At 36.8% G+C, this 25,703-nt stretch overlaps 1 protein-coding gene across 1 annotated transcript in view; it reads right to left on the bottom strand.

The window, feature by feature from the left end:
* Positions 1–25,703, bottom strand: part of LOC132718130 (zinc transporter ZIP10-like) — a 116,121-nt gene that overhangs the window by 6,897 nt on the left and 83,521 nt on the right. The window contains exons 8-9 of the mRNA XM_060701754.1: positions 15,923–16,294; positions 2,949–3,136 (exon numbers count right to left, since the gene is read on the bottom strand). Of these exons, the coding sequence (XP_060557737.1) occupies positions 2,949–3,136; positions 15,923–16,294 (560 nt within the window). The remainder of the gene's footprint in view (positions 1–2,948; positions 3,137–15,922; positions 16,295–25,703) is intronic.

The raw sequence follows: 25,703 nt of genomic DNA, 5'->3' as shown, positions 1-25,703 counted from the left end.
GGGCTGATTTTAATTCTAGGAACAAAATTTGAACAACTTTGGTTTTGGACCTATAGATGATACCATAGACCAAATATCAAAGCTCTAGGCCATTTACTTTCAGACCAGAAGATTTTTCAAGTTTTCACTATATGTATATAATGAAAATCAATGACCCCCCGAGGGCGGGGCCAATTTTGACCCTAGGGCCATTATTTGAACAATCTTGATAGAGGTCTACTACACAATGTTTCATGCCAAATATCTAATCTGTAGCCTTTGCCAAATCAGAGAAGAAGATTTTTTAGATTTACCTATAGACATATAAGGAAAAACCTATGACCCCCCGGGGCGGGGCCAATTTTGACACTAGGGACAAAATTTGAACAACTTTGGTAGAGGACCCATAGATGATACCATATACCAAAAATCAAAGCTCTGGCCCATGTACTTTCAGACAAGAAGATTTTTTAATTTTGTGTTTTTTGAAATCCTTTTCTGGCCCTGTGACCTACATATGCAACAGACCGGAACCATTTGAACAACTTTGAAAGGGGACCACCCAAGGATCATTTCTGTAAAGTTTGGTTGATGTGCAGTCATTGGTTTCAGAGGAGATGTTGTTTATGTTAAAAGTTGACGACGCACGACGACGGACACAGGGCGATCACAATAGCTCACCCTGAGCATTGCTCAGGTGAGCTAAAAATAAGTGGTCTGAATAAAAATTTGAACTGGACCTATAGCAAATAAAATATCAACTGTGTACAAAGAATTATTTCAATTTATTGCAATCACAACCAGGAAACCATTTTTCTATTTTAGTAATGGTGACCTTTACTTTGACCCCAGGGGGTCCAAATGCGATACCAACTCAGGTCTTCATATAAGCTTGCTATACACCAAGTTTGATTACATTATCTGAATCCTAACTCTAATTATTGTCCGGAAACCATTTTTCTAATTTTACTAACGGTTACCTTTGCCTTGACCCCAGGGGGTCCAAATTCAATACCAACTGGTGTCTTCATATAAGCTTGCTTTACACCAAGTTTGATTACAATATCTCATTCCTAACTCTAGTTATTGTCCGGAAACCATTCTTTCTATTTTTAGTAATGGTGACCTTGACCAAAGGGGGTCCTTCATTTAAGCTTGTTTTACACCAAGTTTGATTACAATATCTCATTCCTAACTCTACTTATTGTCCAGAAACCATTTTTCTATTTTTAGTTACATTGACCTTGGCCTAGGGGGTCCAAGTGCAATACCAACCGGGGGTTCCACACATAAGGTTGCTATATACCAAGTTTGATTACAATACCTCATTATTGTATTATTAAACCATGATGTGGACCGACAGACAAGCTGACTCCTATATACCCCTTTAAACTTAGTTTTTAGGGGTATAATTTTTAAACATGTCATAAGTGTTGCATTGCCTCAGTATGAATCAAATTTGTCTATAGTAATTAATAACATAGTTCAGGCGCTGTAACTTAAGCAATCCATGACGGTCAAGGTAAGTTAGAGGTCAAAATCACACTTGAATGTCAGTTTTGAAAAAAAGTTTTATTCAAGTATGTAATTAACAAATATGATTGAAATATCATAATTAAGAATGACTTCAATATCATGTCAATATCAATGTCATATGTGAAATTTTATAAACTAGAAATGTGTCATCACGCCATGGATGCCCCCCCCCCCCTCCCCCCCGTATGCAGACAAAATTTCAGATGTTACAATATTGAATTCCAAATTCGTTTGCACAAACTATTTTTTTCATTTAAAGCCAAATTATCTAAAATCTTCCATAAAGTCATAAGTTATAGAAAACATATAACCTTGACCTTGGTGGAAGCAACCTGGATGTTGAGATCTGCAGATTGTGTGAAGGTGGGGATCATTTGTGCCAAGTAATTTTAAAACCTTTGAATTGTTAATAAGTTATAGAGCGGATATGAAAAATAGATGTTTTTACATTGGACCTTTGAGTGTGACCCTGACCTTGTGACTTGATTATTGTGCTCTGCCAATGGTGTCATAATGGTGATCATCTCTGCCATGTTATCTTAAAAACATTGCAGCCATTTAAATGTTATGGAGTGGACACGAAATGTAGACTTCTAACATTTAACCTTTAAGTGCGACTTTGACCTAATTATTGCACTCTGCACATCGTCTCATTATGGTATTCACTTGTGCCAAGTTATTTCAACAAAATTTCAGCGGTTTAAAAGTTATGGAGCAGACAAGAAAGTGTTAAGGATGGACGGACAGAAGAAAGGACTGACTGACAGACAGAGGCCATTCCTATAATCCCCTCCCTACTACGCGGAAGGGGATTAAAATGTGAAAAAATAACAATTTTCAAATATATACCATTTGTAGGAAGAAGAATATCTGAAATAGTGCATGTGTAAAAACATTCCTGGTTGCTAATGCTAAGGGAAAACAACAGTTCCAAAAGATGTGTACATATTAGGAAAATCAATGCCTCCGAGACCCACCCCCACCCCCCTAAAAAAAAATTATTTGAACAAATTTGGTAGACACTCACTAGAAGGTGTTTCATGCTAAATATCTAAGCTCTAGCTTGTTGGTTTTTTTAAAAGAAGATCTTTTTTTTTTACTTTTTACATATAAGTAAAATCAATGACCCCCAAGAGAAGGGCTAATTTTGACCCCAGGGCTTTGATTTGAACAAACTTGGTAGACACCCATTAGAAGATGTTTCATGCTAAATATCTAAGCTCTAGCTCTTTGGGTTTTTCTGGTTACTGTGCAAGGATTGGTTTCAGAGGAGATGTGGTTTAAAGTAATTTTTGATGATGCACGCTGCACAACGACAGACAGTGGGGGGGGGGGGATCACAATAGCTCACCATGAGCATGTTGTGCTCAGGTAAGCCTAAAAATATTGTGTCGCATTTTCATATTATAAAAGGAAAGTAGAAATTCTGATACCATATCCACAAGAGCAATGTATAGGAACATTCCTCCAACCAAAGAGAATACCCATAGACTGGCTCCTTTTAGGTTACCAACAGCCACACCAATCAACATACCAACAAAACACAAAATGGATGAGAGACAGTTGTAAATAATAGCTTGCTTTGGTGACATACCAGCTCTCAATAACATTGCAAAATCACCTGAAATAAAGACATTTCCTTAAAAGCTTGCACAAAACCATAATATGTTTTCTTAACAATTGAAACTCATTAAAGACATAAGTGTAATAATGAAAGTTTGTTTATGTTGTTCTTACAATTGTATGTATTTTTTGAAACATTAATAATCACTTATCAGTTCTCACACAAACATCTTTTTGTTGAGAACACAAATTCACTTATAAGTTACGTAAACTTCTCTATTTTACACTCTTACCCACCTGCATAATGAGTATCAGTGGAAACAAGCAATAATCATAGTATTGCAAGCAATCCATAAGTCCCCTACCAGTTAAAACCCCAGTAACATTCTGAAGGGACATTGGTCATTGAATGAATGAAAGACATGAATAAACTTAAATCTTTTGAGTTCTTAGTTTGTCTGTATCAAAGTAATGTGTTAAGTTTCCCTTATTATGTTTATAGAACAGATAATCAAAAGATCCAATTTTCTCAGGATGAATATGTATAACTGATGTTTCAACTTTTCTCTATTTTTAGTAAATTTGTTGGAAAAAGTGCAATGTCTTTAAAAGTGATCTCAGGAAATAGTTTTTAGAAATGGACAGACAGACCAACTGACACAGACTCTGAGGGTAAATCTTTAAACATCCCTGGTTGTTAGCAGAATATAACATTTTTAAAAGCAAAATTCCTAAACTAAGAGGAGATAACTCTTGAGATGCTAGACTTATGAACATTGCCATACATAATGTGAGTGTAACGAAGAACAATTATCTAAAGTTCAACCCTTTACCTCATATGTACGCGAAACAACGCACTTTCAACCCCGCCCCCCCACTTTTAGGCCTAAAATAGTGAAAAAATGTCCTGTTTGGGCCCCAAACACATGTTTTCCTTTGAGAAATGTTAATAAAAAAGTGATCACATTTTCGGCGCCGCTCACTATCAACAAGAGGGCCATGATGGCCCTAGATCGCTCACCTGACCCATCAAACTCATCCGAACAATTACCTAGACAAGCATTCTGACCAAGTTTCATGACAGGTGAGTCAAAAAAGTGACCAATAGAGTGTTAACTAGGATTATCCATATTTGAGCAGTGTGACCTAGTTTTTTACCCAGGTGACCCATATTCGAACTTGACCTAGAAATCATCAAAACAAACTTTCAGACCAATTTCCAGGATACTTGGATCAAAACAGTAGCCACTAGAGTGTTAACAAGATTTTTCTATTTTTGTCTCGGTGACCTAGTTTTTCATCCGAGATGACCCATGTTCGAACTCCTTCGAGCAATTGCCTAGACATGCATCCTGACCAAGTTTGATGATGATTGAGTCAAAAATGTGACCACTAAAGTGTTAACAAGGTTTTTCCATATTTGGGCGATGTGACCTAGTTTTTCATCCGAGATGACTCATGTTAGAACTTGACCTAGAAATCATCAAAACAAACTTTCAGACCAATTTACAGGATATTTGGATCAAAACAGTAGCCACTCGAGTGTTAACAAGATTTTTCTATTTTTAGCTCCGATGACCTTGTTTTTCATCTGAGATGACCCATCTTCGAACTCATCTGAGCAATGTCCTAGACAAGCATCCTGACCAAGTTTGATGATAATTTAGTAAAAAATGTGACCACTAGAATGTTAACAAGGTTTTTCTATATTTTGGCAGTGTGACCTAGTTTTTGACCCCAGGTGACCCATATTCGAACTTGACCTAGAAATCATCAAAACAAACTTTCAGACCAATTTACAAGATATTTGGATCAAAGCAGTAGCCACTAGAGTGTTAACAAGATATTTCAATTTTAGCTCCTGTGACCTAGATTTTCATCCGAGATGACCTATGTTCGAAATTATCTGAGCAATTATCTAGACAAGCTCCCTGACCAAGTTTGATGACAATTGAGTCAAAAATGTGACCACTAGAGTGTTAACAAATTATTTCTATTTTTAGCTCCTGTGACCTAGTTTTTCATCCGAGATGACCCATGTTCGAACTCATCCGTGAAATTACATTGACAAGCATCCTGACCAAGTTTGATGACACTTGATTAAAAAATGTGACCACTAAAGTGTTAACAAGGTTTTTCTATTTTTAGCTGCGGTGACCTAGCTTTTCATCCGAGATGACCCATGTTCAAACTCATCCGCGCTATCACCTAGACAAGCATCCCGACCAAGTTTGATGATGATTGAGTCAAAAATGTGACCGCTAGAGTGTTAACAAAGTTTTTCTATTTTTAGCTCCAGTGACCTAGTTTTTCATCCGAGATGACCCATGTTCGAACTCATTGGAGCTATCACCAAGACAAGCATCCTGACCAAGTTTGATGATGATTGAGGCAAAAATGTGACCGCTAGAGTGTTAACAAGGTCTTTCTATTTTTAGCTCCGGTGACCTAGTTTTTCATTTGAGATGACCCATGTTCGAACTCATCCGATCTATTAACTAGATAAGCATCCTGTACAAGTTTGATGATGATTTAGGCAAAAATGTGACAGCTAGAGTGTTAACAAGGTTTTTCTATTTTTAGCTCCGGTGACCTAGTTTTTCATCCGAGATGACCCATGTTCGAACTCATCCGAGCTATCAGCTAGATAAGCATCCTGACCAAGTTTGATGATGATTGAGGAATAAATGCGACCGCTAGAGTGTTAATGAACTAATTGTGGACGGACGACGGACAATCATCGATCCTAAAAGCTCACCCTGAGCATGCTCAGGTGAGCTAAAAAGGTACATCAAGAGGTTGCCAGAAGGGGAATGTGCCCCCTTCTGTTTCGGGAGTTTAAAGAGGGCGGCAGCCCCCCTCATCGCCAAGAAAATTTTGGACATGTGACAGGCTACAAATGGCCTTTTACTCTATCTCAATGCATTGAGAAGTTGCAGCACTTTGAAATCAATTTTGATGGAAAAAAAAACTATGCAAAATAGTGATTTTTGGCAATTTTGAGATGTCCCCCCATTGACATGGTAACAAGAAAGATTGAGCATGCTGTTACAGAGGTTATGGTTCAGTCAACATTTGTGCCTGTGCCAAGTTTCATCAGTATTGAACATATTTCATAGTTTTATAGCAGTTTGAACTTGTAACAGGAGGCTTTTCAATGAGAATGGCCATTTTTCACAATATGCTCATGCAAATTGCATATTTGTAGTAGAGATAACGATTAGAAATTGTGAATTTTTAAATCTTTTCCAAGTTCAAGGGGGAAAACTGTCAAAAAACATCTGACCATGACCAAATTGAACCCGACTTGTATTTTCTGGTAAAATAACAGCTTATGCAATGTCAGCCTCGGGCAAACATTCCTACCGAAGTTAAAGCAGAAACTGAAAATTTCTTATTTTTTCTAAGTTTAAGAAGGATAACTCTGTGGAAATCATTGGACCAAAACCAAATTCAAACTGGACTTGTAATTTCTGGTTAAATACCTGCACATGCGATTTCAACTTTATACATACATTTCCACAAAATTAAGAGTGGGGATCTGTTAAAGACGGATAACTTTGTCCAACATCATTGAACCATAGCCTAATTTGAACTTGACCTGCTTAGTCCTGTGATGTATCTATATGTCAAATTTGATATTTCCATATATGGACTGTCACCAAGCTTTTGAACTTAAATGACCTATATTCAAACTTGACTTGAAATCAACTAAACAACCATTCTGACCAATTTCCAGGATATTTGGACCAAAACAGTACCCTCTAGAGTGTAAAGGTTTTTCCAGTACGAGGGGCATTTATAAAGTATTAATCAGTGTGAATTTTTACCGTTAATTTGAGCGTAATTGGTACATATTATACATGTTTGGAAAGGTAAGACTGTCCTCTACAATTATATGCACGAGGAAACTGTGAAATACCTATGCAGTGAGCGTAATGTTCACTTGAATTGACTATGGTCAGGTACACTGCAGTTGAAAATGGCAGAAAAAGAGAACAAGTTTCAAGACGAGCAAAGAGTGCATTGTAAAATTTGCGCATTGCTTGGTGTTGCTGCACCTGATATTAAATCAGACTTAGGCAAGGTTTATGGGGATAGTGCCCTATCGTATTCAACAGTTAGAAGATGGGTTCGACTTTTTACCTCCGATAGAGAGACTACAAGAGATGAGGCCCGTCCTGGTCATCCAGTCACAACAATGACTGACGAAAATATTGCTGCTGTTAAAAAAGTTGTTGAAGATGATGCCCGCTGTACAGTGGAGGAGATAGGTCATTTATGTGGCATTAATTCATCATCGGTTTTTCAAATATTGACTCGCATGTTAAAGTTACGCAAGGTTTGCACCCGGTCGATACCCCACCTTCTCACTGAGGACCAAAAACGGGAGCGTGTGCAAATTGCAAAAAGGTACAAAAATGCTGACCAAAACCGTATGAATGACATTGTGACTGGTGATGAAACATGGGTCTATTTTTATGAGCCTGATGGTAAAGAAAAAATAAGGTGTGGGTCGGTGAATATGACGAACGGCCCCAAATTGCCCGTAGAGCTCGCACCTCAAAATGCATTATGTATGTATTATTTTTTGATTGCCAGGGAAAGGTGGCTCGAATTCCTTTACCATAAGGCAGGTCTGGAGTGTTACCGGAATCTTTTATCGAGATTCAGTTCTTTCTGCTGTTGTTAGTCACTATAGTACAGCCCGTCCCCGTACCGGCGAACGCGGAATCAAACTCCTGCATAACAACGTACCTGCCCACAAGTCAGTGGTGGTAAAGTCGTATCTTAGCGACAATAGCATTGAGACTTTACCACACCCTGCAAACAGCCCAGATCTTGCTCCATGCAATTTTTGGTTAAATCCTTACATCAAGAACTACATGAGGTCCCCGTTTTTGAATCTCAGCACTATAACCGAAAAGGCCTACCGAAAAGCATTTTCCGATTGGATTTGGCGCTTGGAAGAGGGCATCCAATGCGAAGGGGAATACTTTGAAGGGTTGGTCTAACAATTTCCTTAGAAATATTACATCTATGACTAAAGCGCCACACTGATAAATACTTTATTAATGCCCCTCGCATTTTGACCCCATATGACCCATACTCAAACTTGACCAAGAAATCATTTAAACCACATTTCTGACAAATTTCTAGGATATTTGAATAGAAACAGTAGTCTTTAGAATGTTTTTCCATATTTGGGCTTGTATTTGTGAGCCAGCTCAGGTTAGCTAAAGATTACAGGAGAGCTTAACAAGATTTAAACACTTTCATATGCGAAATGTTGAAAATTTACAGCATGGCGTTTCCATGTTAGGTATGACCCGTAGGAAATTAATCCTTACAGTTTCACTAAGCACCACCATTTTTATGTATTTGATTATTTTTTTTAGCAATTTCAGTGCTAGCATTAGACAGTAAGTCTATTGTTGTTGTCACCTTAAATCATCAAACACATTAGTTAATTGAACATGGACTTCCACCTAAAGCCAAAGTACCTGCATTCTTGCATGAGGCTGGTTATCCAATGGAAGTGATCCCTAGTTTGAAGATCACCTTAGCATATATCTAATCAGCATATATAAAGCTTGAATGGAATTTTGAGAGCCAATTCTTTCATTTTGAGCCAAATCTCTAAAATGTTTAAATAAGGGTTTGTTTGAATGTTCAGCATCATTTTGCAGTCAGATTTTGTGAAAACTTTGTATTTTGAGTCTGTTAAGTGACAATTTTTTCACATGCATTGCATGTTTTCGACATACCAGAACCAACGCTGGAAAGCATATCTCAACAAAGACTGCAGGTAAGGCTACACACTAAATATCTTGACTCTTAAAATTATAGTTTCACAAAATTAAACTGAAATGTGTTTTTTCATACAAGACTATATCAACTAAGTGATCCCAGGGGTGTGGCCAATATTGACTCAAGACAGGCCTTGGCATAAATTTTTTAATTTGGTTGTCTTGTCGTGCAATTACTTGCACTAACACAAAGCTTACTTGCCCTGTCCTAAACCGGCAAAGTGATGAAAACAACCGTACATTAATTTTGAAAATAGGGTGTGCAATCTTTAAAAAGGGGGTTAATATATCCCCTTATCATGTAAGGGTTTCAAACAAGAGCCGGTTGAACCGGGTGATGCTCCCAGAATAGGTTTTGGACACAGGAAGGTATACCTCTTGTAGTGTCAGAGTTATGTCACAGACAAATTTCAAAGTGTAAAAACAACCCAAATGTTGCGCGCGACACATTGTCTCAATATGGGGATCATTTCTGTGAAATAGTTGTAAAATCGGACTTCAAATAACAAAGTTATGTGCTGGACACGATTTTGCTGCAAGGTCATGCTGTGACCTTGACCTTCAAGGTAGCGACCCAAATTTTGCATGAGACACGTCATCTCAATATGGTGATCATCTCTGTAAAATAGTTGTAAAATCCGACTTCAAATAACAAAGTTACGGGCTGGACACGATTTTGCTGCAAGGTCATGCTGTGACCTTGACCTTCAAGGTAGCGACCCAAATGTTGCGCATGACACATCCTCTCAAAATGGTGATCATTTATGTGAAATAGTTGTAAAGTCTGACTTCAAATAACAAAGTTATGGGCCAGACACGATTTTGTTTCAAGGTCATGCTGTGACCTTGACCTTCAAGGTAGCGACCCAAATGTTGAGCGTGACAAGTCGTCTCAATATGTTGATCATTTCTGTGAAATAGATGTAAAATCTGACTTCAAATAACGAAGTTATGGGCCGGACACAATTTTGCAGCAAGGTCATGCTGTAACCTTGACCTTCAAGGTAGTGACCCAAATGTTGTGCGCGGCACATCGTCTTAATCTGGTGATCATTTCTGTGAAATAGTTTAAAAATCTTCAAATAACAAAGTTATGGACCGGACACAAATTCGGGACGTACGTAGGGACGGACGGACAGACATACTTACAAAATGGTACTTATGTGACTTTTCCTTTGATCTTTTTGGCCATTTTTAGTCACACAAGGCTTAAAAAAAGACACACAAGTTTAAACGGAATGAATAGGATCAAAAAGAATTTACTGTTACCCATTGTTCTTCAAGTCACACAAGTATCTCTGGGTTCGTACGGACAGACAACCCGACGACTATATGCTCCCCCGAAATTTTTCGGGGAGCATAATAAGCCGCCTGGACTATGCTAACAAATTTAGACATTTGTGACAAAAACATACTCATTACTTCCCTAAAATAGGTTGGAAAGAGCAAAAAACAAGATTGCATTTGTGAAAAATGCTATGCCACCGCATTAATACAACACTAAAAAGTAGTGTAGGAACAGATTTTTTAACAATGCAGTTGAGTCTAGTGAATTTGGTGGTGAAGGTCATATTTCACACAGCCTAAATTTCATGACTACATCAAAGGACAACACAGTAAGACACTTTGTCAAAATCTAGGTCAGCTGATATCAAAGTTCACTTTACATCTTAATCTGTGCACATGGTTCAAATTTCATAGCTGTACATCAAAGGACAAGAAAGTAGGTCACATCATCAAAATCTAGGTCACCTGATATCAAAGTTCAATTTTACAACTAAAACTGTGCACATGGTCAAAATTTCATTGCTGTACATCAAAGGACAAGAAAGTAGGTCACTGTCCCCTTGGGCAAGGCAAAATTTTGACCCAAGGGTTTAATTCAAAACAATCTTGATACAGGTCCACCAAACAACATTTCATGTCAAATATCTAAGCTGTAGCTTTCTCCAATTCAGAAAACATTTGTTTTAGTTTCTGTTTTTACTATGTGTATATAATGAGAATCAATGCCCCCGGGCAGGGCCAATTTTGACACCAGGGGAAAAATTTGAACAACTTTGGTAGAGGACCTATAGATGATATTATATAGCAAACATCAAAGCTCTATGCCTTGTACCTTCAGACAAAAAGATTTTTTTACTTTGTACATAATGAAAATCAATGACCCCCAGGCAGAGCCAATTTTAACCCCCAGGGCTATAATTTGAACAATCTTGGTAGAGGTTCACTTCGCAAAGTCTCATGCCAAATATTTAACCTCTAGCCTTTGTCAATTCAATTGGGCAATTTTAACACTAGATCATAATTAAAACAACTTTAGTAGAGGACCCATAGATGATATTATATACCAAATATCAAAGCTCTAAGCCTTGTACCTTCATATAAGAAGTTTTTGTAATTTTTTAATATACATGTATGTACATTATGAAATCAATGACTCCGGGGGTGGGGCCAATCTTGACACCAGGGCTATAATTTGTACAATCTTGGTAGAGGTTCACTACACAATGTTTCATGCAAAATATCTAACCTCTAGCATTTGTCAATTTTGAGAAGATGATTTTTTAACTTTTTTACTATATACATATAAGGAAAACCTATGCCCCCGCGGGGCGGGGCTAATTTTGACACTAGAGGCAAAATTTGAACAACTTTGGTAGAGTACCTAAAGATGATATCATATAACAAATATTAAAGCTCTAAGTCTTGAACCTTCAGACAATAAGATTTTTTTTATTTTTACTATATGTACACATTGAAAATTAATGACCCCGGGGCAGGGCCAATTTTGACCCCAGGGCTATAATTTGAACAATCTTGGTAGAGGTTCACTACACAATATTTCGTGCAAAATATCTAACCTCTAGCATTTGTCAATTGCTAGAAGAAATTTTTTAAAGATTTTAATATACATGTATACATATAAGGAAAACCTTATATGACATAATTATGACCCCCAGGCGGGGCTGATATTGACACTATAGGCAAAATTTGAACAACTTTGGTAGAGTACCTATAGATAATAAAATATACCAAATATCAAACCTCTATTAGCCTTGTACCTGCAGACAAGAAGGTATTTTAAATGTTTACTTTATGTACATATAGTGAAAATCACTGACCCCCGGGGGGGCGATTCTGACCCCAGGGCTATAATTTGAACAATCTTGGTAGAGGTCTACCAGACAATGCCTTTTGCAAAATATCTAAGCTCTAGGCCTTTTGGGTCTTTACAAGAAGTTTTTTAAATATATTCTTATAATTCCTTTTGGTTGCCATGGCAACCAGATTTCTGCATGGAATAAAATTCTTTGAACAACTTTGGAAGCCCTTAACCCAAGGATCAATCCTGCCAAGTTTGGTTGAAATTTGACTAGTGGTTTTTCACAAGAAGATTTTTTAAGTTGACTATAATTATAATCTATAGAACACATGTACAAACACACACAGGTGAATCGCTATACAAATGCTGCGGTGGCATAAAAAGGACCTAAATTTTGCACACTACACTCCGCCTAACAATAGTGAACATTTGTGCCAAGTTATATTGAAATCCTTCTATGCATGTAAAATTTTTGCTCCGAACAAGCGTTTTTCAATGACCACTGTGATCTTGATCTTTGACCTAGCAACCTGCTTCATGCCTCTCATAGTGGTGAACATTTGTATGAAGTTTCAACATTTTGAGGCCAATTATTGCGCACATAATCCAGGTCCCTGCTACCAAATTCAAGGTAACATAGAGAGGTTAAAGTTAAGACAAAACAGAACAGGGACCATTTAGTCATCATTTATTGATGGATTGTAACACAAATTATGACTATCATGACTACAACTGTGACACATGTAATTTAGGTTAAAGAGACATTATGCCATTATGAGTGAATGGGTGAAGATCAAAATAAGATTTCGTTTTGCCATAATCCCCTTAAATTTAAAAGTTTCTAAAACAAAAGCCTTTTAACACAAATTCATGTATAATAATTAGATTACTTAACGTATAAAAATAAAAAGGGAAAGTGGGGCAGTCTTTTAAGTTTAGGGAGATTTAAACATTTTCCAATATCAGCTGTTGGTCAAAGACCATTTTGAGAGTCAATCTTTTGAAATATAAAATAAATTCAGCTCAACTTGACTATGAAAATATGAGCATAATGTCACTTTCATATTTGCTAGGTCAAGGTCACTAGAGATTATAAAATATCCAGATATTGTCAAAAATTGCCCATAACATATCTCCTATATGTATATCTATAATGACCAGATCTCTGTCAAAAGCTTTTGTGACGGGCGTATTTTGCGACAATGTTGCCCTTTGTTATAATTTAAAAACAAATATTATTGTTGTTTTCAGTCAGTTGCATGGAGATAAACAAGATTGCATTTGAGAAAAATGCTATGCCACATCATTAATACAACACTACGTAGGAACAGATTTTTTTTGTTTCTATACAATTTTAGATTGTCATAATGCATAGATCCCTGACCTATCTAATTCTTATTATCAGATTAGTGGTTAAATCTAGTGTTAATCCAATAAAAGATCAGAGTAGGAATATATCAATGCACTTGAGTCTAGTGAATTTAGTGGTGAAGGTCATATTTCACACAGCCTAAATTTCATGACTACATCAAAGGACAACACAGTAAGACACTTTGTCAAAATCTAGGTCAGCTGATATCAAAGTTCACTTTACATCTTAATCTGTGCACATGGTTCAAATTTCAAAGCTGTACATCAAAGGACAAGAAAGTAGGTCACATCATCAAAATCTAGGTCACCTGATATCAAAGTTCAATTTTACAACTAAAACTGTGCACATGGTCAAAATTTCATTGCTGTACATCAAAGAACAAGAAAGTAGGTCACTGTACCCTTGAGCAAGACAAAATTTTGACCCAAGGGTTTAATTAAAACAATCTTGATACAGGTCCACCAAACAACATTTCAAGTCAAATATCTAAGCTGTAGCTTTCTCCCATTCAGAAAACATTTGTTTTATTTTCTGTTTTTACTATGTGTACATAATGAGAAAAGGGGAAAAATTTGAACAACTTTGGTAGAGGACCTATAGATGATATTATAAAGCAAATATCAAAGCTCTATGCCTTGTACCTTCAGACAAAAATATTTTTATTTTTTTTTACTATATGTACATAATGAAAATCAATGAGCCCAGGGACGGAACCAATTTTGACCCCATGACTATAATCTTGAGGTTCACTTCACAAAGGCTCATGCCATATATTAAACCTCTAGCCTTTGTCAATTCAGAGAAGATTTTTCAAGTTTTTACTTTATACATATAAGGAAAACTATCACCTCTGGGGCAGGGCAATTTTAACACTAGGGGCATAATTGAAACAACTTTAAGTAGAGGACACATAGATGATATTATATACCAAATATCAAAGCTCTAAGCCTTGTACCTTCAGACAAGAATTTTTTTTCATTTTTTACTATATTAACATAGTGAAAATCAATGACCCCTGGGGGAGGGGCCAATTTCGACCTCAGGGCTATAATTTGTACAATCTTGCTAGAGGTTCACTACACAATGTTTCATGCAAAAAATCTTAACTCTAGCCTTTGTAAATTTAGAGATAATGATTTTTTAATTTTTTACTACATACATATAAGGAAAACCTATGGCCCCCCTGGGCGGGGCTAATTTTGACACTAGAGGCAAAATTTGAACAACTCTGGCATAATTTTATAGGAACATGGTGGGGCTAAGACAATGCCTTATGTAAAATATCTAAGCTCTAGGCCTTTTGGGTCTTTACAAGAAGGTATTTTAAGATTTTACTATATGTACATACAGTAAAAATCAATGACCCCCGGGGCTGGGCCGATTTTGACCCCAGGGCTGTAATTTGAACAACCTTGGTAAGGGTCTACCAGACAATGCCTTATGCAAAATAGCTAAGCTCTAGGCCTTTTGGGTCTTTACAAGAGGGTATTTTAAGTTTTTACTATATGTACATATAGTGAAAAGCAATGACCCCCGGGGCGGGGCTGATTAAGACCCCAGGGCTGTAAATTGAACAATCTTGGTAAGGGGCTACCAGACAATGCCTTATGCTAAATATCTAAGCTCTAGGCCTTTTGGGTCTTTACAAGAAGGTATTTTAAGTTTTTACTATATGTACATATAGTGAAAATCAATGACCCCCAGGGCGGGGCCGATTTTGACCCCAGGGCTGTAATTTGAACAATCTTGGTAAGGGTCTACCAGACAATGCCTTATGCAAAATATCTAAGCTCTAGGCCTTTTTGGTCTTTACAAGAAGGTATTTTAAGTTTTTACTATATGTACATATAGTGAAAATCAATGACCCCCGGGGCTGGGCCGATTTTGACCCCAGGGCTATAATTTGAACAATCTTGGTAGAGGTCTACCAGACAATGCCATATGCAAAATATCTAAGCTCTAAGTGTTTTGGGTCTTTACAAGATTTTTTGAATTTATTCTTATAATTCCTTTTGGTTGCCATGGCAACCAGATTTCTGCATGGAATGAAATTCTTTGAACAACTTTGGAAGCCCTTCACCGAAGGATCAATCCTGCCAAGTTTCGTTGAAATTGGACTAGTGGTTTTTAACAAGAAGATTTTTTAAGTTCACTATATAATCTATATAACACACAAACACACACACAGGTGAATCGCTATATGCCACCTCATCCCAGATGCTGCGGTGGCATAAAAATCACCATGCCTATGTGGTGCTCTTGTTTGTTTTTAGCTTGGCTATTCGCAGAATACTCCAGCTAATGCAGTCACCCATTTGTCGGCGTTTGCATCCCTGTGGTTAAGTTTTTATGTGAAAGCTGGTATCTCTATCAGGGAATGGATTGAAACTTGACACACCACCAGGGGTGAAACAATAATATGACCTGTTTTTCAAGTGATGAATCTCATATTACAGTACCCCTTGCACAAAGAAGGTAAGTTAATCTGTTTATTAATAATTATGCAAACAATATTTCTTATCTATGTAACTGTATTATGGATTAAGAGTAGAATACCTATTTCATGTGGCAGCTCATGACAAAATACAGCAACAGAGGTGCTAAATCCACCAGTGATACTGTTAATAAATGCAGCCCCAATAGCCAGACCATCACAAAAATTATGTATCCCATCCCCAAGGATGACCATCCAAGCAACTGAAGCAACAGAGTTTGGTATAGCATCTATCCCATGAGAATGTCCATGCCCTTGGTGTTTTGGTGAAGCCGTAACAGAATTGTTAATCATTGAAGATGTTTCATCGCCATCAACACATGTCTCTAGACTGTCTGGTTTCCTCTGACCATGTTCATGACTGACAGATGTTGTGTTTTCAAAACTGATGGTGCAATGCTCTGTATGAGCTTCATCTGCATATGCCCTAAGAGCTAAAAAAACCCAAAAAAACAAGACTGCTCTTATGAAATGCAATGCACTTTAGTAGGAACAAAGGATATATAATCTAACAATGATAAATTTCAAATACAAGAGGGCCATGATGACTCTAAAATCGCTCATTTGAATATAAATACATGTATTCTTCATGACAAGGAACAAGTAATATTGTAAACTAACAAGAGACACCGCCGGATGGGGTCAATGCTCGACTTTTTACTTTTTCTAAAAGCAAACAAAGAAACGTCTGAACAAATCTTACATTTCCATTTTATAATTTTAATAGGTCTTGTCACGCTAGTTTTGTCAAAGCATGAATCATTTCCATAAATAAATGACAATAGAAAAAAATACTAAATGCAGAAGAAAGAAAAATATTATATATAATATATATATATATATTATATATATATATATATATATATATATATATATATATATATATATATATATAAAAGTTCGATTCTTTGTGTGGATCTCATGTATAAAAAAAGTATGTTTTGGGAAATGCAGAGTACAAAGTTCGTTAATTTTTTATACGTTTATTTCTGTTAGCGCTTTCAAATGTTTTCACATATCTTCAGACAGTAACGTATAATATATTCATAACAAATATAACAATGACGTAACGTTATAAAAGTGCGGGAAACGTAAAAATACGACGTTGCGCTGCAAATGAAATATTCTTTTACTCTCTCTATAAGAAGTATTGAATTTCTACAAAAATACATAGGGTAAATATTCTATAAAGGGAGGTAATAAATAAGTATTAATATATTAAACTTTCTCCCTGAACACTCATGTAGATGTTTATTCACCTTAAGAAAACGAAGTGACTCTGTATTAAATTGTTGTCTATGTAAATTCATTCGTAAGTTTAATTCATTTCTAGTTTGCCCAATATAAAATTGTTGACAATTTGGACAAATAATACTATATATTACATTTTTAGTTATACAGGTCATACTCTGTTTTACTGTGAAATTTTTGCCATTTGTAAACTGAATTGTGATACCTTCGATAATTGAAGGACATTTCTTACACCTGGTTCTGTTACATTTTGTTACAGACGGAATGTCCACTTTCATATCAAATCTGGAGGGTGATAAAATTTGTTTTAAGTTTTTCGGCTGTCTTTTACTGTTTATAATTCTTTTCTTTTGTAATACATTCTTCATTCTTTCACTCTTTTGTAGATTGTTTTACAAGAATTTATAACCGGGAACATGTTTGTATTTCTGGGATTGTGGGTTGAAACGAAAGGGATAACATCATGGGCGGAAGTACAAGTGTCTTGACGATCAGTGGTCTTAATTGGTCCCTTACATATAGCCTGCCCTATTCCATGTTGTATCAGTACATCTGGATAATTCTGTTGTTTTAACTGTAATTTTAATTCTGTTGGACGCTTTTCTTGTAAGTCTTTATTTTTCACGATAGTAATGATTCTTGACGCTAAATTGAATGGTATGTTAACTTTAGTATGCTTAGGATGACATGATCTAAAATCTAAATAGTTGTGTGTATCAGAAGGTTTACAGTATAAATCTGTAGAAATAATATTTCCCCAACTTCAAAACAAGAATATACAAAAATGCCATAGCAGTTTCACTTTCATTATATGTGAATTGTATACTTTGATGCAAGTTATTAAGTTCGTTTAAAAAATCAGACGTGTCAATTTCTTTTGGTAGAATTAAAAAGCATTTTTTTCTGGAAATAGTATTTTCCGTCGAAGTAGAATACGTTGTTGTATAAAATAAGTTTTAGCGATTTTATTATGAAATTATGTTGAAATTGTTTGTCTATCTTTTCTGGCATTTTTTCCAACCAGAATATCACAGCTTTCAATCCAAGATCGTGGGGAATATTGGAATACAAGTTTACTACATCGAAAGTGACTAGTTTAGATTCATGATCTTCTATGTGTTCTGGTAAATATTTCAGAAAGTCTAAATCATCTCTAATAAAACTAGGAACACATTTACATAGAGGTTTAAGAATTATATCTAATAGTCGGCTGAGTCTTTGTGTTATGCTATTAGGTCCTCCACAAATAGGTCTAAAAGGTTAATCGTTAAGATCACAAGCTTTCAGATATTCTGACTGTTGTTCGTTCAATGAATCAGCAATTGTTTTACTTTTGTGAATTTTTGGTAAACCATAGAAACACCTTGTTGTGTGTTCAAAATTTGTTAGATAGTCAGACTCTTCTTTCATAAGGCCATCACCGTATTTTCTAATAATGTCATGCAAAACATGTTTAGTTCTTAAATCTTCTCCTTATCTGTTTCTTCGTAATTAATAGGATCATTTAATAAAATGAAATCTTTTCTTTGTAAAAAGTATTATTCATGCAAACAACAGCACCTCCTTTATCAGCCTCTTTAATTATCAATGTATCTTTTAGAGTGCTTATAAAGAATTATAAACAGTAAAAGACAGTCGAAAAACTTAAAACAAATTTTATCACCCTCCAGATTTGATATGAAAGTGGACATTCCGTCTGTAACAAAATGTAACAGAACCAAGACAAGTCCTTCAATTATCGAAGGTAACACAATTCAGTTTACAAATGGCAAAAATTTCACAGTAAAACAAAGTATGACCTATACAAAGTATAACTAACAAGAGCCACCTCCGGGCGGGGGCAACGCTCGACTTTTTACTTTCTCTAAAAGCAAACAAAGAAATGTTTGAACAAAATATTAACGTTTCCTTTTTACAAAATTAATCATTCTGTCTTGTCACATTAGTTTTGTCTATATATTTTTATATATAAATTTACTAATTTATATATATATAAATAGAGACACGCAATTCTATCAATAGAAAATTCTATCAATAGAAACACACAATTCTATAAATAGAAAATTCTATAAATACATACACATGGTGGAGTCACGTGGTGGAGACACTTGGTGGAGACACGTGGTGGAGTCACGTGGTCAAGTCACGTGGTGAAGTCACGTGGTGGAGACACTCGGTAGAGATACGTGGTGGAGTCACGTGGTGGTGTCACGTGGTGGTGTCACGGGGTGGAGTCACGTGGTGGTGTCACGTGGTGGAGTCACGTGGTGGAGTCACGTGGTGGAGACACGTGGTGGAGTCACGTGGTGGAGTCACGTGGTGGGGTCACATGGTGAAGTCACAATAAACAACAAGAATGTCGAACCACACAAATACCCCCCTTTCTAGCCATTGACTCACATAATTGATAATTTTATTACATAAACTTGCCAAAAATGGGTACATGGAAGTGTTCAATTATGGAAAAATCAACAGAAACCATTTTGACATTTAAGGCCCATGTGACATTGACCTTTGACCTAATGACCCCTAAATCAATAGAGGTCATCTACTTCTTATGACCAATAACTAGGTGAAATATGAAGACTTTGTGATGAATACTTTTCAAGATAATCAGCGGAAACTCTTTTGACATTTAAGGCCCCTGTGACCTTGACCTAGTGACCCCAAAATCAATAGGGGTCATCTACTAGTTATGACCAATCACTATGTGAAATATGAAGACTTTGTGATGAATACTTTTCAAGATAATCAGCGGATACCATTTTGACATTTTAAGGTCCCTGTGACCTTGACCTTTGACCTAGTGACCCCAAAATCAATAGGGGTCATCTACTAGTGATGACCAATCACTATGTGAAATATGAAGACTTTGTGATACATACTTTTCAAGATAATCAGCGGAAACCATTTTGACATTTAAGGCCCTTGTGACCTTGACCTTTGACCTAGTGACCCCAAAATCAATAGAGGTCATCTACTAGTGATGACCAATCACTATGTGAAATATGAAGACTTTGTGATACATACTTTCAAGATAATCAGCGGAAACCATTTTGACATTTAAAGCCCCTGTGACCTTCGCCTTTGACCTAGTGACCCCAAAATCAATAGGGGTCATCTAATAGTTATGAACAATCACTGTGTGAAATATGAAGACTTTGTGATACATACTTTTCAAGATAATCAGCAGAAACCATTTTGACATTTAAGGTCCCTGTGACCTTGACCTTTGACCTAGTGACCCCAAAATCAATAGGGGTCATCTACTAGTGATGACCAATCACTATGTGAAATATGAAGACTTTGTGATAAATACATTTTCAAGATAATCAGTGGAAACTATTTTGACATTTAAAGCCCCTGTGACCTTGACCTTTGACCTAGTGACCCCAAAATCAATAGGGGTCATCTAATAGTTATGACCAATCACTGTGTGAAATATGAAGACTTTGTGATACATACTTTTCAAGATAATCAGCTGAAACCATTTTGACATTTAAGGCCCCTGTGACCTTGACCTTTGACCTAGTAACCCCAAAATCAATAGGGGTCATCTACTAGTGATGACCAATCACTATGTGAAATATGAAGACTTTGTGATAAATACTTTTCAAGATAATCAGCGGAAACCATGTGGTCTACCGACGGACAGACCGACGGACCGACAGACAGACAGACCGACATTCGCAAAACAATATACCCCCTCTTCTTCGAAGGGGGGCATAACAAGGTCTTGTCTTTATGTATGTTCTGTTATAATATGAAGTTGATCCCTTCAATAATAGCAAAGTAACAGCCAAAACAAAGTCAAGGTCATTAATGAGTGAAGGTCAAGGTCTGTCGGGTTATTTTTAAGGGTTATCCTTACAAGGTCAATGTGACCTTGACCTTTGACCCTTGACCTCATAATCAATAGGGGTCATCTGCTGGTCATGACCAATCATCATACCAAGTTTGAAGTTCCTAGGACTAAGGGTTCTTTAGTTATTGATCGGAAACCGTTTTAACCTACAAGGTCAATGTGACCTTGACCTTTGACCCCAAAATCAATAGGGGTCATCTGCTGGTCATGACCAATCATCATACCAAGTTTGAAATTCCTAGGCCTAAGCGTTCTTTAGTTATTGATCAGAAACCATTTTTACCTACAAGGTCAATGTGACCTTGACCTTCCCCCTTGACCCCAATATTAATAGGGCTCATCTGCTGGTCATGACCAATCATCTTACCAAGTTTGAAGTACCTAGGCCTAAGCGTTCTTTAGTTATTGATCTGAAACAGTTTTTACCTACAAGATCAATGTAACCTTGACCTTTGACCCCTTGACCCCAAAATCAATAGCGGTCATCTGCTGGTCATGACCAATCATCATACCAAGTTTGAAGTTCCTAGGCCTAAGCGTTCTTTAGTTATTGATCGGAAACGGTTTTTACCTACAAGGTCAATGTGACCTTGACCTTTGACCCCTTGACCCCAAAATAAATAGGGGTCATCTGCTGGTCATGACTAATCATGATACCAAGTTTGAAGTACCTAGGCCTAAGCGTTCTTTATTTATTGATCGGAAACCGTTTTCACCTACAAGGTCAATGTGACCTTGACCTTTGACCCCTTGACCCCAAAATCAATAGGGGTCATCTACTGGTCATGACCAATCACCATACCAAGTTTGAAGTTCCTAGGCCTAAGGGTTCTTTAGTTATCACTCGGAAACCATTTGGACTACGACCGACGGACCGACAAATGCAAAGCAATATACCCCCTCTTCTTCGAAGTGGGGGCATAAATATCAACCAAGGCAACTCGAGTTGTTGAGTTATTGGTCAGAAACAGTCATTAAGTACAAGGTCACTATGACATTGACCCTTTGACCCCAAAATCAATAGGGGTCATCTACTGGTCATGACCAATCATCATACCAAGTTTAAAGTTCCTAGGCCTAAGGGTTCTTTATTTATTGATCGGAAACCGTTTTTACCTACAAGGTCAATGTGACCTTGACCTTTGACCCCAAAATCAATAGGGGTCATCCGCAGGTCATGACCAATCATCATACCTAGTTTGAAGATCCTAGGACTAAGGGTTCTTTAGTTATTGATCGGAAACCATTTTAACCTACAAGGTCAATGTGACCTTGACCTTTGACCCCAAAATCAATAGGGGTCATCTGCTGGTCATGACCAATTATCATACCAAGTTTGAAATTCCTAGGCCTAAGCGTTCTTTAGTAATTGATCAGAAACCGTTTTTACCTACAAGGTCAATGTGACCTTGACCTTCCCCCTTGACCCCTTAATCAATAGGGGTCATCTGCTGGTCATGACCAATCATCATACCAAGTTTGAAGTACCTAGGCCTAAGTGTTCTTTAGTTATTGATCGAAAACGGTTTTTACCTTAAAGGTCAATGTGACCTTGAACTTTTACCCCTTGACCCCAAAATCAATAGGGGTCATCTGCTGGTCATGACCAATCACCATACTAAGTTTGAAGTTCCTAGGCCTAAGGGTTCTTTAGTTATTGATCGGAAACCGTTTTTACCTACAAGGTCAATGTGACCTTTGACCCCTTGACCCCAAAATCAATAGGGGTCATCTGCTGGTCATGCCCAATCACCATATCAAGTTTAAAGTTCCTAGGCCTTAGCGTTCTTTAGTTATTGATCGGAAACCGTTTTAACATACAAGGTCAATGTGACCTTGACCTTTGACCCCTTGACCCCAAAATCAATAGGGGTCATCTACTGGTCATGACCAATCACCATTCTAAGTTTGAAGTTCCTAGGCCTAAGGGTTCTTAAGTTATCACTCGGAAACCATTTGGTCTACGGACCGACAAGTGCAAAGCAATATACCACGTCTTCTTCGAAGTGGGGGCATAATTAAAAAGTTATGATCCAGGTACAAGTTTGCGGACGGCAACGCCGCCGCCGCAACTATAACAATACCTCTACTTTAAAAAAAAAAAAAAAAAGTCGAGCTAAAAATGTAATATATAGTATTATTTGTCCAAATTGTCAACAATTTTATATTGGGCAAACTAGAAATGAATTAAACTTACGAATGAAATTACATAGACAACAAACTAATACAGAGTCACTTCGTTTTCTTAAGGTGAATAAACATCTACATGAGTGTTCAGGGGGAAAGTTTAATATATTTCCCTGTATATAAAGTTATGAAGATTGATGATCATTTCAGAGATGAAAAAGAACTATTTTTTATAAGCATATTAAAGCCACAATTAGTGCTCGCCAATTTTTTTAAGCCAATCACCGACGAGGATTTTTCAGCTACAGTCGCTTCGCATGCTCGGCTCCTTTTTAGCTTTCTTATTTACGAAGAACACCCAATATGCACTCTAACCTATACTTAAACAGCTCATATTAACCTATAGATACATGTTCTACAATAAACTTGGGTATTTATATATAACAATTATTTTACATTTCCACATGGTTTTAAGTTACTTTCTTTCTGACATTTTTTTTACTCGTTTAGCTAATTCATATAAAAAAGTACTTATTAGTAATATAAAGTTTGCATTTACGTCTATGATAAGTCAATGCTTTACACATATAAGGAAAATCAATGACCCCCCCCCCCCCGGTTTGGGGCAAATTTTGACCCCAGGGCTTTTATTTAAACAAACTTTGTAGACACTTACTAGAAGATGTTTCATGCTTAATATCTAAACTCTAGCTATTTGTGTTTTTTCAAAGAAGATTTTTAAGTTTTTGCTATACACATATAAGGAAAATCAATGTCCCCTGGGGCGAGGCCAATTTTGACCCCAGGGCTTTTATTTGAACAAACTTTGTAGACACTCACTAGAAGATGCTTTGTGCTTAGTATCTGAACGAAGAAGATTTTTAAGTTTTTGCTTTACACATATAAGGAAAATTAATGACCCCCGGGGCGGGGCCAATTTTGACCCCAGGGCTCTTATTTGAACAAACTTGGTAGACATCCATTAGAACATGTTTCATGCTAAATATCTTAGCTCTAGCTCTTTGGGTTCTTTAAAAGAAGATTTTTAAGTTTTTACTATATGCATATAGGGAAAATCAATGACCCCCTGGGGCGGGGCCAATTTTGACCCCAGGGCTTTTATTTGAACAAACTTGGTAGACACCCACTAGAAGATGTTTCATGCCAAATATCTAAGCTCTAGATCTTTGGATTTTTTAGAAGAAGATATTTAAAGTTTTTTCTTTTGGTTGCCATGGCAACCAGAGTTCTGCATGGAATTACATTCTTTGAACAATTTTCAAAGGTGACCACCAAAGGAACATTCCTGTGAAGTTTGGATAAATTGGCTTAGTGGTTTATGAGGAGATGTCATTTAAAGTAAAAGTTTACAGACGCGGGACGGACGCCGGACGAAAAGCGATCACAAAAGCTCACCCTGTCACTTTGTGACAGGTGAGCTAAAAATCAATTCAACTAGAAATGTGTCCATAGGACACGGATGCCCCCACACGCCACTGTTCTGTCAATCTCATGACTCTAGGTCAAATATTTTTTGGACTACATGTGCCACAAGTTAAAAAACTAAAAATCAACAAAGGGCCATAATTCTGTTAAATTTGGTCGCAGCAAAAATTCCTTCCTTTACTACCATCTACACATTAAGGTTGTTAATCCCTGGAAGTTTAAGCAAAATCTGCCATCCGGTTTAAGAGGAGTTGTGTTCACAAAATTTCTACATAGTATATAATGAAAAAATCAACAAAGGGCCATAATTCTGTTAAATTTGGTTGCAGCAAAAATTCCTTCCTTTACTGCCATCGACACATTAAGGTTGTTCATCCCTGGGAGTTTAAGCAAAATCTGCCATCCGGTTTAAGAGGAGTTGCATTCACAAAATTTCTACATAGTATATAATGAAAAAATCAACAAAGGGCCATAATTCTGTAAAATTTGGTCGCAGCGAAAATTCCTTCCTTTACTACCAATTACACCTTAAGGTTGTTCATCACTGTAAGTTTAAGCAAAATCTGCCATCCGGTTTAAGAGGAGTTGCGTTCACAAAATTTCTACATAGTATATAGTGAAAAAATCAACAAAGGGCCATAATTCTGTTAAATTTGGTCACAGCGAAAATTCCTTCCTTTACTACCATCTACACCTTAAGGTTGTTCATCCCTGTAAGTTTAAGCAAAATCTGCCATCCGGTTTAAGAGGAGTTGCGTTCACAAAATTTCTACATAGTATATAGTGAAAAAATCAACAAAGGGCCATAATTCTGTTAAATTTGGTCGCAGGAAAAATTCCTTCCTTTACTACCATCTACACATTAAGGTTGTTCATCACTGTAAGTTTAAGCAAAATCTGCCATCCGGTTTAAGAGGAGTTGCGTTCACAAAATTTCTACATAGTATCTAGTGAAAAAATCAACAAAGGGCCATAATTCTGTTAAATTTGGTCGCAGCGAAAATACCTTCCTTTACAACCATCTACACATTAAGGTTGTTCATCCCTGTAAGTTTAAGCAAAATCTGCCATCCGGTTTAAGAGGAGTTGCGTTCACAAGATTTCAGGACGTACGGACGGACTGACGGACGGAGTGACGGACGGACGGACAAGTG

Source organism: Ruditapes philippinarum, unplaced genomic scaffold, assembly GCF_026571515.1.
Source record: "Ruditapes philippinarum isolate M1 unplaced genomic scaffold, ASM2657151v2 ctg56_1_1_1_1, whole genome shotgun sequence".
NCBI classification, from domain to species: Eukaryota; Metazoa; Mollusca; class Bivalvia; order Venerida; family Veneridae; genus Ruditapes; species Ruditapes philippinarum.
This window is presented reverse-complemented; position numbering and strand designations above follow the sequence as displayed.